The 16328-nt window shown below is 40.8% G+C and overlaps 1 protein-coding gene across 3 annotated transcripts in view; it reads right to left on the reverse strand.

Moving 5' to 3' along the window:
- Positions 1-284: 284 nt before the first annotated feature.
- LOC126249698 (protein germ cell-less) overlaps positions 285-16328 on the reverse strand; it is a 123724-nt gene continuing 107680 nt past the window's right edge. The window contains exons 9-11 of one of the 3 annotated variants that reach the window (XM_049951386.1): positions 14158-14254; positions 2035-2279; positions 285-396 (exon numbers count right to left, since the gene is read on the reverse strand). In XM_049951386.1, coding sequence (XP_049807343.1) covers positions 2037-2279; positions 14158-14254 — 340 coding nt within the window. In that variant the 3' untranslated portion in view covers positions 285-396; positions 2035-2036. The other 2 variants (XM_049951394.1, XM_049951379.1) reach the window with 2 other exon arrangements.

A 16328-nucleotide genomic window follows, 5' to 3' on the forward strand; every position in this document is an offset into this window, starting at 1 on the left:
ATAAATGAGTTGTGAGACTTTTCTTTTTTCATCTTTTTGAAGCAATACATAGTTAATTTGACTTCAAACAGATTACATATACTACAGTAAAAGCATAGTTACCACAAATAAAATATGACTGCCACATATTTTCTTTGGTCTGTTATTCTCAAGCTTTGCACTTAACAGAAAATTCATCATTCCACAGAAGTGGATTTTTGTATTTTTGCACATGTTCATACGAATATTTATACAAATATACATTGTATTGTGCATTTTGCTACAATGCAATATACAGCTGTCTAAGAAATATAGAACATAAATATGACCACAACCTCAGAAAATAACAACTTGTAAAAAATCACAGATCAGCAATCACTTGATTATTATGGAAACAGCTTGCACCACAGAGAATATCTGCAATATTAAAGAACAAAAATATGCCCGTCACTCTAAAAGTAATTCAAATTCTAGCAAAAAAGCAGAAAATAAATTGTCCAGTGGCTCATACTAAAGCAAACAAAGTTTAAATAACATATCATGCAATCATTTGGCTATCAAGTGATGCTTAGAAGTTTCACAGATGTGAAATATATGTTATTCATTGTGAAGTTTCCATTGCAGCTTCATTTAATGTGAACACCTGTAAGAAAGAGATGTATGATACGTTCCTTTTAACAACTGGATGTAATTAACAATATGTGCTTTGCCCTGCCATAGATTTGCTCAAAATGTAAAGGGCATAATGAAGTGCTCACTGATTAAGCATAATTGCCAACAGTCATAAATTAGAAAGGGGCAGAGAGGAGAGGATCACAAGACAGTGAGATGAATAATCACAGGCAGTTCTTATGGTATGATAAATCTCTCAACATTATTTAATTCAATAATTACATTTGCCAAAAAATGAGGTATGTCACTTTGTTCTATAAATATCAAATAAATATCAGTAAATAAATAACATGAAAGTTTCTTGCCCAGTTTTTTTGTGTGCATTTCATGCATATAATATGTTCAAATGGCTATTCCACTATTTTAGCATGCATGCACTAAGCATAGAGATATACAATTTCAATGTGATGTCACGTACATGGAATGATGACAATATACACTCAGTCTCTGTAAAGTTGATGTAAAACTCTTTGTATCAGACACTCTCTCCAAAATCTGATTTTTGGAATTGTCCCTTTAACATAGCATTCATTTCACTATGAACAAACAGCACATTTAATTAAAAAGCATAGTCTACTATACAGCACCAGATATGAATGCTATGCCATGTCTTAAGTTAAACAGTCTTAATCTAGATGTTAAACAGTTTTAAAACCAATAAGCTCCATGAGTAAATACATGAATATGATCCCATGACTATGTAAATATGTACATATACATTTGACAGCAAATGATAAGTGTGTTTCTAAGACTCTGTAACACTTTCAGTGGGGATATAAGTACACAATCTAATTAACATTGTAATTGCATTGATATATTAAGGAACTAAATTTGTCAAACAATACCTATCTCTCTAAGCATAAGACACATGACATGTATAGTGATTCCATAATCTTAACCTTCAAAGGAATTCTCATATGAACAGATAAATACAGCCAAAATGCCAATTCTATGAATGGAAAAAAGAAATAAATGTGACAACATTTTTTGAACCTAGCACCATATTATCCATTGGAATAAATAATAAAAAGGTAACTTCAGTTGTGAAACAGTAATAGTAACACAGCACAATTCTTCACAATTATATAGTTCCCAAATAAATATGAAATACAAAATAAAGAGTTAAATAAATAGAATGGGTACATGAAGTTTAGTCACACAAACTACAATAAATAAATATATTTTAGTACGCTTTTGTGTTATTTTACAATTTTCTTACAAGCAACAACAATAATAGTAATAATAGAAAAATGCTGCAACTGTTTCACAGCTGGAACACAGTACTTGTACAACATTTTTTTCTGTCTTCATGCAATCAATTGCAGCACTGAGAGCTTAAATTGTATGTAAATACTTTTATATATTTGTCAAAGATATGCGTACCATTACATCCCATCTCCCCGGCTTGTAATACAGGAAGATGTATAAATATGTTCTAAGCTCTCTGACATCAAATTCTCCACTACATCCTGGTCTAGTGCTGCATCATCAGAGATCATGTCTGGACACTGTATACTTTTGTTCTCCATAGTATTAGGCAGAATGACATGTGAAGGCTTCACAGAAATCATGTTCACTGATACCATTAGAGGGAAGTTCAGTTTCTTGCTAAGGCACATTATTACAACCTATAACAGAAAGGAGAAATGAAAACTCTTATTGTTGTTGATTATGAACAACTGATGAATAACATATAATGTGAAGTGCTATGACTATAAATTCTAATGAGTATGACACAGTGGCAGAATGCTAGGGTCATTCAATAAATAATGCCCTATCTGCCCTTTTCCAGCTATTAATGTATACAGGAAAACCATTTTAGGGGCTTTAAATCTGATGTTTCTTCTGCATGTGTGCAGAGTTTCTAACAATTCCTACAGTTGCCAAAGCTGTAGTGAACCTCAAAAATGGCATCTAATCAAGACACTTGTTACAAGCACTGTGCTGTAATTGAATTACTAGTTGTGGAAAAAGAAACCTTGGTGAACATCCATAAATGTTTGTGCGCAGTTTATGGTAATAATGCAGCCGATAGGAGTGCTATTGAACAATGAATGAAGAGAGATAAGGCACAAGGGAACTGCAGAAACTAAACTTCATAAACAGCCACACTCAGGACATAGTGTTAGAGCCACTGCCCCTGACATGGTGAAGATGCCATTATTAGTGCAGACTGGTGCGTGCTTACAACTCTCTACAGCTATCAATGAGCATTGGAAGTACATGTGCAAGAAAGGTGGAGGGGAGGAGGGGGGAGGGGGAGAGGGAGGTGGACGGAGGGAGGGAGAGGGAGGGGGACGGAGGGAGGGAGGGAGAGGGAGGGAGAGGGAGGGAGGGAGTGGGGAAGGGAGAGGGAGAGAGCTATTTAAATTTAACTGTTGCAGCAGCTTGAGGCCAATGAAGAGAGGGAATACATGCTCTCACACAATACTGGCACAAGGCCATAAAACATGATGGATAAGATGTAGAAAAGTAAAACATGTGAATGAAATGTTAACTGATACTGTCACAAATTCTAACTCTTAATAATAAATGTGTTATGAGAGAAAAATTGTAGGGCATTATTTACTGAACGACCCTCATACTAACTTGTGTTCAAGAGTCATCATGTACAACAACTAGTTCAGCCATTTGGTATAACAATACACAAATTCTGTGAAACAACCTTTAACTAATTCTCTGTTGTCTTCTTTCTCCTAACGATGGCATGGCAACCTACAGGGTTAGCATAAATAGAGCAAGAGAGGCACTCTGACAGGGCGACGATTTGAGCTGATCCACGTGACACTCTCTGAAGAGCTACAGTGAATGGAATGCAGTGTTCCAAAATTGAGGCCCATTCCGACACAAAATTACAACTTGTCATAATGCCTTCCTCAACTATTATTCCAGTAAGAATAACATAATTTGCTTCCGAAATTAATATGGGCAATTCAATGACGGTTTCTCAAATAAGAGTGTTGCACAACAGATTTGTGCCAATGAAGTATATTAATTTTTTGTCATGCACTGTTCTCATAGAACATTGTTTAATACAGTACTACAATGATGAAAACAGCCTTGGGGCACTGATGGCTTCACTTCGTTTTGTTAACATAAGAAGTCTCCAATACTTTTTTATTTTATTTTATGGGCTTTCTTATTTTTTAATGGAATTTCTAAAAGACTTCTGCACCGAAATTTTAATTTTGACTTTCCAGCAAAGAGTTCATTGAAACCGACTTGCCTAAGAGATTACTCTGTTCTCCAGACTGGTATCTGAATCCAGATTTATCCTTTCAAGTACCATCAAAGTTCGACGGGAGAGAGAACAGTTTTTATAAAAAGCCTACATTTGATTTCTGCATTGAAACTTTCACTCTTCAGCACAGTGTTCACTCATTAAGTTCTAATTACCAAACCCAAAAACTAGGGTTATGTAATTAATTTTTTGTATGTTTGGTTTGTTTGCTGTTATATCCCTGCACCACAGCACAGTAGCATGCCAGTAGAGGAGCCAAAACAAAATAGCACAGCCCACTGAAAAGTGAAGTATCATGCAGTAATTCATTTTTGGTAGCAGCAGAAATGTTGCAGATGTGTCAGGCCAATACAAACCTCTAAGGAAGTCATTTGGATTGGTCTGACAAAGCTGCAACATTTTCACTGCTACCAGGAAAGAAAAAAAATATATATATATTACTGCACGACACTCATCTTTGCTTATGGGTTGCGCCATTTTATTTAGGAAAGTACTGTGTTGTGATGATTTCAGTGTGTACCATGACTGCAAATAAAAAATTAATTACATAACTATTTTTTGAGGTGATTTTTAAAATCTTATGAATAGCTTTTGGACGCACTTATCTCACAAGAGTCCTTTCTCCCAAATGTGTTAGCCATGCAGACTGATGAAGAGTACTCTGCACTGACTGTAACTGTAACAGCCTTAACGGCAGACTGAAACTTTAAGCCAGCAAATGAAGTATGTACTAATAGCTTAATTGACAGAGCAGTATCACAAAAGCCAACTATCTGAACCTGAGTCTATATATGGAACATAGTTATAACCTGTAAAAATTGTCAGTGATAAATGAGCTCCCTTTCATTTGACTGATTCTATGTGAGATCTGTGATTTTAGAAAATTTCTCAGCAAGACTGATTTATAGAATGTTTTTGGATTTCCAGAAGGGTTAATGATTCTATTTTTTGCTTACAATATTTTATCAGTTGGCCAGGTCATCTCTGTAGGTGCTGTGGGTGCTCACATGTGTGCTCTCTGCCTGGATTCCAACCAAACAAAGGTGGTGTTCGTGACACACTCCTGTCCAAAACCAAGTTCACCTCCTTTGACATTCACAGCTGTACCTTAAAGCATCTAATACACTTAGCTGTTTCACTTAGGTGCCTTGTCAATGGTCCTTATGGCTCTCGGTGACTGTTCTAATGGTCTGTCATACATGCCACATTGGCACACAACACAGGACAGGGGCAACAATACCAGGCTTTGTTGGAATTCAGGCAGAAAGCACACAGCACAGCACAGAGCAGGTACAGGCACAGGCACAGCACAGCACACCACACCAACCACTGCCGGCGACAAATGAAGACAAATCAGCCAATCATACATGCAAAATGATGTCAAATTGTATGGAAAATACACTGAAGTGCCAAAGAAACTGCTATAGGCATGCATATTCAAATACAGAGATATGTAAACAGGCAGGATGCAAAGTGTCTGGCGCAGTTGTTAGATCGCTTACTGCACCTAGAATGGCAGGTTATCAATATTTAAATGAGTTGGAATGTGGTGTTATAATCGGCGCATGAGTGATAGGACACAGCATCACCGAGGTAGCGATAAAGTGGGAATTTTCCCCTACGACCATTTCACGAGTGTACCATGAATATCAGGAATCAGGTAAAATGTCAAATCTCCGACAGTGAGGCCACTGACCAACAATTAGGATACATATTATAACAAAAAGTGCACTTTCATTTAAATATATGTACATAAGCAACACAATACAAAACTTCTTGTCAAATGAGGCTTGCCATCAGAGTGGAAAATAAAATTCACAATGTCGTGAGGAAAGGGTTAGAGCTGTTGACAGGCATTCTGACAATCAACATGCCATGCCGTGCTGGCACAGAATGCAGTATGTACCATCAATAAAATACACTTTGCTGCATTGCGGTTGTTTCCACTATATCTACAATTATTACAGAATGCACAACAACAAAATAATCTGCAAAGACTATGATTTTCTGGAGTTATTTTCCCAAGAAAGACTCATCCCACATAGAACTCTTCTATTAGCACCCCAAATAGCAATTCAACATCTTGACCAGAACCTAGACCATCCCCATCCCAACTCCTTGCCACATGGTTCACACTCTTATGATATCTCACACTGCAAAACCACCTCATTCCACCTGCTTGCCATATGGTTCATATCCCTGTAACATTCCAAAAATAGAAAATATCCTCTTGATGTGCAAGTCACTTCATATCAAATAAAATAATCTAGCTTTCAACAACTGTCATTAAAATGACTCACTGATTATTGGGATTAGCACCATGTCGTCTTTTTATAGGCAAAGGATTATGCATGCACAGAAATGTGAGTCAGGCTGTGTGCAGCAGTGTCCCCTGTCATAGATCCAGTTATCATCATGGAGTGTGAGGTTACCACTACCCTCTTTACCACTACTCTGAATCTCCAGTGCCTCTTTTATAGTATCAACCCTGATAAGCTGATGTGTGAGCCAACATTCATGCCTTTCCAAATTTTATTTAGTGTCCAATCTCCAGACTATGTACCACCATGGCCATCTTTGCAGTTTCACCGTCGTGAAACACTGTCCAGAGGATGAGCACAAAATAAAATGTAAAAAGATGACCCTGTGTGCCTTATAGCTGGACAGACCTATCTACGTTCCCACCCATGTATAATTTAGGCTCCCACCCAGAAAGCTGCTGCTTCATACATAAAAAGAAATACTGTGATGATCACATCAGTCAATAATTTCAATCCTGATGATGGTGGTGAAAACTGTATGGAAGGTGCTAATTTTATTGAATTTTCTCTTAGCTGAGAAACAAGGTATGTTGCCATGAACATGTGTCCTATTATTGCCTGATGAAAGCTGTTGGTGAGGATGAATGTAAACAGTTATCACAGGGTACCTTTCACAGAATATACAGTGCAAAGTGATGACTGTACCCTTGACACCTGATTCACTTTTGTACAAAATGGTTTTCTGCTCTCTCAACAATACTACATTACAAAATTGTAGGTGGAAAATTGTTTTATATAATTTTTCTTTTCTATTGCCATATGACGAAATTTCAGATTTCAAAAGTTAGTATGTGCATCAGCTATTCATGTGATGCCTTTGTTTTCTCTCACTTGCTAACCCATAATTTTTTCTTTGTTTGTGTGGAAGTAATCCCTCCGCAACACATTCTTTGAATTTCATTGTGAGGCATAAACACTCCTATAACTGAACTTTATTTGTCAGTACCCAACTAGTATCGAGATGCCACTGAAGATGTGTGTGCACCTCAATACTAGTTTGATATTGACAAATTTCAATTATGCAGTCACAGCAGATTTTTATGCAGCACAATGAATTTCAAAATTTTCTATCTTTATTTGATTGTACTTTCATTTGGTAATTATTTTCCACTCAAATATGTAACATTCCATCACTTGAAACATAGTAAAAATATATGTAAATGTACATCAGTTTTCTCACGTGCTGGAAACCAGACAATAAAGATTGTTTCACTTTTGTTATGTTTTTCTGGCTGTATTTCATTGTTTTCCTTCTCTTGTCACAAGCATTTTGAATCTTTTGTGGCTTTGTGCTTATGGAAATTTTACACTCTTATTCCAATTTTTTTTCTCATAGAGTGCAAAGAAAGTACCTCAGAATAAATATTACACTCTTGTTCTTATTTATTTTTCTGTATGCAGTTTAAGTGTCACCAGTCATGTTGGCTGTAAGTTGTGGGCATTGTACATTTGAACTTTCCATGACATTATTATGAAGTGACATATAAAACTTCAGCTGTAATAATTGTTCATCTTCCACTATCGGTCATGGTATTAGATACGGAAGAAGATAAGCTACCAAGCTATCCGGTCACCACAATATGATTAGGGGGAGGGGGGTAAGAAGAAGAAGAAGAAGAAGAAGAAGAAGAAGAAATTGGCCAGCAGTGGTAAATAAACAATAATTACAGTCACAGGCAAGCATGTTGTAGTTTCAGAAATTTTGTACGGCTGTGGTACCTGCCCAAAGGAAAGTGTAGTGGCAAACTACAGTCTCCCTGGGAGACTATTCTAATTCTTTTCCCCATTGACTATTTGGGCTAATATGAAAAGGGACTCGTCATCTGATACTACGACAATCGATGACTGCCCTACACCTAAATCAGGGGCCCTGCCACCCAACCTCTACATTGTAGGCACCATTTGGCCAGTCATGGCTTCTCCTGTGGCACCACAGCCACCATCTTCTCCTCCTACCAAGTCCTCAGATTGTCACAGCAAGAAGGCTAGAGGCATGAGGCATCACCATTGATGGGGGAGGGGGGAGTGCAGTTAACTTACATGGGCATTTAGAATTCCTATAGTATATGTCATGATATGTATTTCTTTATTAAAACTTAGTGGTGGGTGGTGGGTGTGGGGACAGTATGCTACCATGGGTTGAGACCGGGATGATTGAGGAGGCAGAGAATGTGTTGCAAGGATAATATCCATCTGTGCAGTTCAGAAAAGCTGGTGGTAGAGGGAAGGGTCCAGATGGCTTGACTAGTGAAGCACCCAGTGAAATCAGGGATGTCATGTTATATGCATGTTGTGCCACAGGATGGTCTACTTTGCCTTAGCCACAGTTAGGTGGTGGCTGTTCATCCTGGCGGACAGTTGGTTGGTAGTCATAGCAATATACAAAGCTGTGCAATGTTTGTGGCAGAGCTGGTAAATGACATGGCTGCTTTCACAGGAGGCCTGGCCCCTGATGATGTACGATAAACCTGTGACAGGACTGGAATAGGAAGTGCTGAGTGAATGGGTTGGGCAGGTCTTGCACGTGGAACTTCCACAGGGATATGATCCTTGTGGCAAGTGGTTGTGGTTGGGATTGGCATAGGGATGGACTAGGATGTTATGGAGGTTGTATGAGTGACAGGACACCATTTTAAGTGGGGTGGGAAAAATCTCAGATAGGATGTCCCTCATTTTAGGGCATGATGCTAGGTAATCAAAGCTCTGGCAAAGTATGTGGTTGAGTTGTTCCAGGTGGAGGTGGTGTTGGTTAACAAAGGGGGCACTCCTTTGCAGCTGGTTCTCGGGGGTGGTGGGAGGATTGAGGGTGTGACGGGAAATAGTGTGGGTAATCTGTTTCTGGACTGGGTCTGGGAGATGGTGCCTGTCTGTGAAGGTCTTGGAGAGACTCTCAGCATTTTGGGCAAGGGAGTAATTGTCAGTCCAGATGAGCCATTCCCGGGTAGCCAGGCTGTGTGGGAGGAATTTTTCGGTGTGAAAGGGATGACAGCTGTCAAAATGCAGATGGTTGGTGGGTTTAATGTAGACCAGGGCTTAACAACTGGCCGGTTTTGAGCGCGAGTACTCGCATCTGCTCAGGCCCGTGCTCGCGAGCAGGTGCAAGGTCACGGAGTAGGGAGGGAGGGGAGGGAGGGGAAATGCGCGCGCACGTTTGAATAGGGCTGCAGCGTGCCTATTGAATTTCGCGCCGACTGTGTAATGTTTAAAGTACTACGATCAGCTCTAACAGTCACTTCGCTGGTTAAGAATCATGTCAAGTCGCCGTTGTGTAACCCCAACCATGCTTTCGCAGTTGAACCCCCACTGGGAGGAATTGTATCTGTTTACAGAAAAAGATGGTGTTGCAAAATGTTTAGCATGTCACAAAACGCTGAATTCTTTTAGGAAATTTAATTTGCAGCGACATTATATGTCGTACCACGCGAAAGACTACGGAAGAGGAAAATGTGATGGACCAGATCATGCACGGGAAGTTATTAAACTTAAAAAGAAGCTATCCGAAGAAGATCTGGACGACGAAGAAAAATCAACTGAGGCAGCTCTCAGAGTGAGCTACAAAATTGCTTTGCTTTTAGCAAAATCCCTGCGCCCCTTCACTGATGGTGATTTAATAAAAGAATGTTTGGTAGTTGCAGCGGAACATTTGTGTCCATCTCAAGTTGAACAGTTTCGGATTGTGCCATTATCTAACATGACCATTATGCGTCACATACAGGACATGGCAGACGACGTCCATAGCCATCTTGTAAATATCTGTAAAGATTTTATGGCGTATTCTCTAGCTCTGGATGAAAGTGTTGATATCACTGGAACAGTGCAGCTTGCCATATTTATTAGAGGTGTTAATAGAGATCTTCAGGTGAGGGAGGAGCTCCTCGATGTAGTAGCCATGAAGAACACTACAACCGGAGGTGATATTTTATGTAGTGTTGAAGAAAGTGTTGAAAATATAGGATTGTCGTGGAATTCTTTAGTTTCAGTGTCTACAGACGGTGCACCAGCGATGACAGGGAACAAATCAGGTTTCGTTGCGCTGTTGAAGGAGAAAATGCAAAAACTGACCGTGCCGAATAAAATAAGGGGCGTTCAGTGTGTGATCCACCAGGAAAACTTATGTGCAAAGAGTATCACTCTAAAAAATGTGATGAGTGTTGTTGTTCATACAACCAATTATATAAGGAAGCATGGACTACAACACAGGCAATTTAAAAGCTTTCTTGAGGATGTAGAAAGCCAGTATGGTAGCCTGCCTTATTACAGCGAGGTCCGCTGGCTTAGTCATGGCGAATTATTAAATCGATTTTTTTGCCTATTAGATGAGATAGATATGTTCATGGAAATAAATAACGTGTGTGTTCCTGAATTGAAAGAGCCTTCATGGAACTGTGATCTCGCGTCCTTAGCAGATTTAACTAGCCATCTGAATGCTTTGAACATTTCACTACAAGGTAAAGATCTGCTAATTACTCATTTCATAGATCGAATACGAGCTTTTAAAATGAAATTTACACTTTGGGTGAGTCAGCTGGAAACAGGAAATCTAGCTCATTTTCCTAAATTATCATCCATGCAAGATGTTCACAAAGACTGTGAATGTTATTCACATAGTTTAGTTGCCTATAAGGAAGAATTTGATCAACGCTTTCAAGATCTGACAGCACTAGACAGTGATTTTGATCTGATCTCCTCTCCATATTCAGCAAATATTGAAGAGATTCGTCCTGAGCTGCAACTAGAAATTATTGACCTGCAGTGTGACAGAAATTTCAGAAGAAGAAAAACATTTTGGAATTCTACAGACACTTCCCTCAGGATAGATTTCCTCGTTTGCACAAACTGGCGGCTACAATAATATTAATGTTCGGTTCCACGTATGTTTGTGAACAACTGTTCTCTGCAATGAAAAGTAACAAGACGCGCCTGAGAAACGCATTGTCTGATCGAAATTTAAACTGCTCGCTGCGCCTACAATGCGCAAGAACATTACTTCGAACATAGACGCAATTGTAAAGGGCAAAAAGTACAAGATAACCGAGAATCCCACACTTCAGTGACACCTTTTATTGTGTAACAGTTCACAAATTAATACGAATGTAGATGCATACACTAAGTAAAATTATGTGGCACGTGTACATTCTCCTTTATTTGTTTCATTTGTCGCAGTAATAATTCGTGAGTGATATCCCTGCAGGTGGCCGCGGATTTACATTGACTGGCGGCAGCTGTTTAGTGCCCCACGTGACTCTCCCCACTCTCCGCTCTAGTCCGGTAGTGGGGGTAGCGTGCTCGCGCTGCTCCGTGATCGCGCCTTGCTGCTCACAGCTTGCTCCGCGAGCTCGTATGTTGTGAAGCCCTGATGTAGACAGAGGTGTGGATTGGAGCCATCAGAGAGGAGGAGGTCAATGTATAGGAAGCAAGGCACACAGGGTTGAGGAGTGCCAATTGAAGTGGATGGGAGAGAAGGTGTTGAGGTTGTGAAAGAATGAGGGTATGGTGTCTTGGCCCTGAGTCCAGATCATGAAGATATCATCAATGAGTCTGAATCAGGCTGGGGATTTGATGTTTTGGGAGGCTAGGAAGGTCTCCTCTGGATGGCCCATAAATAGTTTGATGAAGGAGGGTGCCATGTGGGTGCCCATGACTATCTCACTGATTTGTTTGTATACCCTCACTTCAAAAGAGAAGTATTTGTGGGTTAGGATAAAGTCAGAAAGGTGTGTGAGGAATGAGGTAGTGGGTTTCGAGGCTGAAGGACATTGGGAAAGGTAGTGTCCAATAGTGATAAAGCCATGGGTCCTTCCCAGAACCTCTCCCCTGAATCTATTTCCCTCTACACCCCTATGAACCCCGCACACCCACCTTCTACCTGCTCCCCAAAACCCACAAACCCAACACCAACACTCCATTATGGCTGGTTATTGTGCCCAACTGAAGGATTTTTGGCCCTATTTGACCAACACCTACAACCAACTGCCTGCCCATAATTTAGCCTCTCACGTCAAAGATCCCAAGCACTTCCTTCATGGACTCTCCACCATCCTCACCCCTTTACCTCCTGGATTCCTACTCATCACTGTTGACACCACCTCCCTGTATGCCAACATCCTTCACGTCCATGGTCTTGCCACTATTGAACACTAACTTTCCCAATATCCTTCAGACTCCACACCTCATTCCTCATACACTTTACGAACTTTATCCTAACCCACAACTACTCTTCCTTCGAAGGGAAGGTATACAAACAAATCCACGTTACAGCTGTGGGCACCTACATGGCACTTTCTTATTCCAACCAGTTTAGGGCCACCTAGAGGAGACCTTCCCAGCCTCCCAAAAACGTCAAACCTCTAGTCTAGCTCACGTTAACTGATGACATCATCATGATGTGGACTCTCAGCCAAGATACTCTATCCTGATTCCTCCACTACTTCAACACCTTCTCTCCCACCCTCTTCACCTGGTCCTTCTCCAGCGTGCCACCATCCTAAACATTGACCACATCCTCTCTGGTGGCTGCATCTGCACCTCTGTCCATATTAAACCCACCAACCATCAACAGTACCTGCATTTTGACAGCTGTCACCCCTTTCGCACCAAAAAGGCCCTCCATATAGCCTGGCTATGTGGGGACAGTGTATTTGTAGTGACAAGAACTTCCTTGCTCAGTATGCCGAGGGTCTCACCAAGATTTTCACAGACAGGCACTATCCTACAGACCTAGTCCACAAACAAATTTCCCGTGCCATTTTCCCTCACACCCCCAATCCTCCCACAACCCCCAAGAACTAGTCACAAAGGAGTGCCCCCTTCATTACCCAATACCACCTTTGACTGGAATAACTGAACCACATCCAGTGCCAGGGCTTTGATTACTTATCATCATGATCTGAAATGAGGGACATCATACCTGAGATCCTTCCCACACCACCTAACAGGGTGTTCTGTTGCCCACCCAATCTCCATAACATCCTAGTTCATCCCTATGCCATTCCCAATACAAACTCCTTGTGGAAGACCCAGGTGCAATACCTGCCCAATACATGAACACAGCACTTTCTATTCCAGTCTTGTCACAGGCCACCTGTGAAAGCAGCCATGTCATTTACCAGCTCTGCTGCAAACATTGCACAGCTTTGTATACTGCTATGACTACCAACCAGCTGTCCACCGGAACGAACAGCCACCATCAAACTGTGGCTACGAGCAAAGTAGACCATCCTGTGGCACAACATGCAGCTAAACATAACATCCCTGATTTCAATGGCTGCTTCACTACGCAAACCATCTGGATCCTGCCCTCTACCACCAGCTTTTCTGAACTAACATTCTCTGACTCCGTAACTATCCCGGTCTCTACTCACGGTAACATACTGGCCCCAAATCTGCCACCCAACAGTTTCCACCCCCTCTGCCCTATCACCTCCCTCCCATTCTCATCTCCTACACTCCTTGCTTGCAGCGCTCTACCAATGCATCTACCCATATTTCCCTGCTCCTCTCCTTTTTCGCTCTGTTTCCCCCACGTCCCTGCCCCACAATGTCCTGGCACTGTGCCTGTTGGCATTCTAGTCTCTGCACACACTGCCACACAGCACTCCCCCCTTCCCCTACCAGTAAGCTGCTATCCCTTCCCATTCCCCACCCCCTCCAGATTGCTGCTACCACCCCATGTGATAACTCCATTCTGGCCCAAGAGGCCAGAGTTGGCAATCACGTGTGCATGAAGTGTGGTTGCTCGTGTGAATGAATGGTGCGTGTCTCTCTTTTTCCAATGATGGTTGTGGCCGAAAGCTTGTGTGTCTTTTCAATTGTGCCTGTCTACAACTAAGTGTGTTACCTTTACAGTAAGTAGCAATGTATCTTTTTCTACATTGTTTACATTCCTACCTGGAGTTTCCATCGTTAGTGCACTACAAGATGTAAATGTATTAAATGATACCTTACCTCTTCATTCTTAAACAGTGCAATATTTTTAATTCCTGATGACTGGGTGACAATTGTTGGGTGCTGCCCATTGTTACCGTAATGGGCAACTCTTACCCTGAAAAGGCAAGGTTGCATTAAAAGATAAACTAAAGCATGTATTTGCAAACTAAATTTATCATAAAATAGTAAAATTTGACTTGACTTTTTTAAAGTTTTTAAGATTAAGCTGTTACACAATAACACAAAATTATGAATCTGTGGTACACTGGTCACTGTGATAAATGGTAAATGCCAAAGCCAGCTGTTCACATCAGTTTGCATACGTAATTGTGGGTGGTACCTATGGACGCTCTCATGAAGTAGTTTTGTTTTCCTAAAACTGTCTTGAGCAGCTAATTTGACAGCTCACACGCAATGAAAATATTTTAGACCTTGTAGCAACAAACAGGCCTGACCTTATTGACAGAGAGAGGGATTAGTGATCATGGTGTCATCATAGTGAGATGGTTACTAAAGTTAATGAATCCATCAAGAAGGCTATGAAAGTAGTTTTGCTAGAAAGAGCGGATAAGCATTTGTTTACATTACATGACATCATTTAGTTCCAGTATGATGAACACAGAGGAATTATGGGCAAAGCACACACACAATGTAAATAACGCTCTGAAGAGGTATGTGCCAAGTAAATGAATTAAGGATGGAAAAGACACACTGTGGCTTAATAACAAAATTCAAAAAATGCTGAGGAAGCAGAGACTGTTGCACTGCTCATTCAAAAAGAACAAGCAAATGTAGACAAGCAAAAACTGGTAGAAATTTGTGTTTGTAAAAATATTGAAGCACACAACAACTGCCAGCATCGTACCTTAGCAAAAGATCTAGCTGAAAACCCAAGAAAATTCTGGTCCTACGTAAAATCACTGAGAGGTCAGAGGCTTCTATACAGTTGCTCGTTGATCACAGTGGTGTGGCAAAATGAAAGACGAAGTTTTAAATTTCATGTTTAAGAACTCATTCACACAGTAGGATAATACAAACATACCATTGTTTGACTCTCACAAAGGCCCCATTAAGGAGACATCCCTGGCGCAGAAAAGCAACTGAAAGAGTTGAGAACAAATATGTTTCCAGGTCCATATGGAATCCCAATTTGGTTTTACTCTACGGCATTGGCCCATAACCTAGCTTGTATTTATCATGAATTTCTCATCCAGAGCAAAGTCTTAAGTGACTGGAAGAAAAGGCGGGTGACTCCTGTATATAAGAAGAGCAAAAGAATGGACCTGCAAAATTACAGACGAATGTCCTAAACATCCATTAGTTGCACAATCCTTAAACATATTCTGAATTCAAACATAATAAATTTTCTTGAGACAGAAAAGCTTCTGTTCACAAATAAGCATGGATTTAGAAAGCATCACTTGTGCGCCGGCCGAAGTGGCCGTGCGGTTAAAGGCGCTGCAGTCTGGAACCGCAAGACCGCTACGGTCGCAGGTTCGAATCCTGCCTCGGGCATGGATGTTTGTGATGTCCTTAGGTTAGTTAGGTTTAACTAGTTCTAAGTTCTAGGGGACTAATGACCTCAGCAGTTGAGTCCCATAGTGCTCAGAGCCATTTGAACCATCACTTGTGCGAAACTCAGGTTTCCCTTTCCTTACGTTATATCCTGTGAATCATGGATGATGGGTAACAGACGGAGTCCATATTCCTAGAATTCCAGAAAGTGCTTAACATAGTGCACCTCTCCAGCCTGTTAGTGAAGGTCCAAGCACATAGATTTGGTTCCCAGATATTCAAGTGGCTTCTTAAGTAGTAGGAGGAAATTAGTGTTTAACGTCCCGTCGACAACGAGGTCATTAGAGATGGAGCACAAGCTCGGATTAGGGAAGGATGGGGAAGGAAATCGGCCGTGCCCTTTCAAAGGAACCATCCCGGAATTTGCCTGAAGTGATCTAGGGAAATCACGGAAAACCTAAATCAGGATGGCCGGACGCAGGATTGAACCGTCATCCTCCCGAATGCGAGTCCAGTGTGCTAACCACTGCGCCACCTCGCTCGGTTTCTTAAGTAGTAGAACCTAGCATGTTGCCCTTGACAGCAAGTGTTCATCAGAGATGAAGGTGTTGTTAGGACTGCCACAAGGAAGTATGACAGGACCACTCTTGTTCTCTATATACAGAAATGACCTG

This window comes from Schistocerca nitens, chromosome 1 (assembly GCF_023898315.1).
Source record: "Schistocerca nitens isolate TAMUIC-IGC-003100 chromosome 1, iqSchNite1.1, whole genome shotgun sequence".
Taxonomy (NCBI): Eukaryota; Metazoa; Arthropoda; class Insecta; order Orthoptera; family Acrididae; genus Schistocerca; species Schistocerca nitens.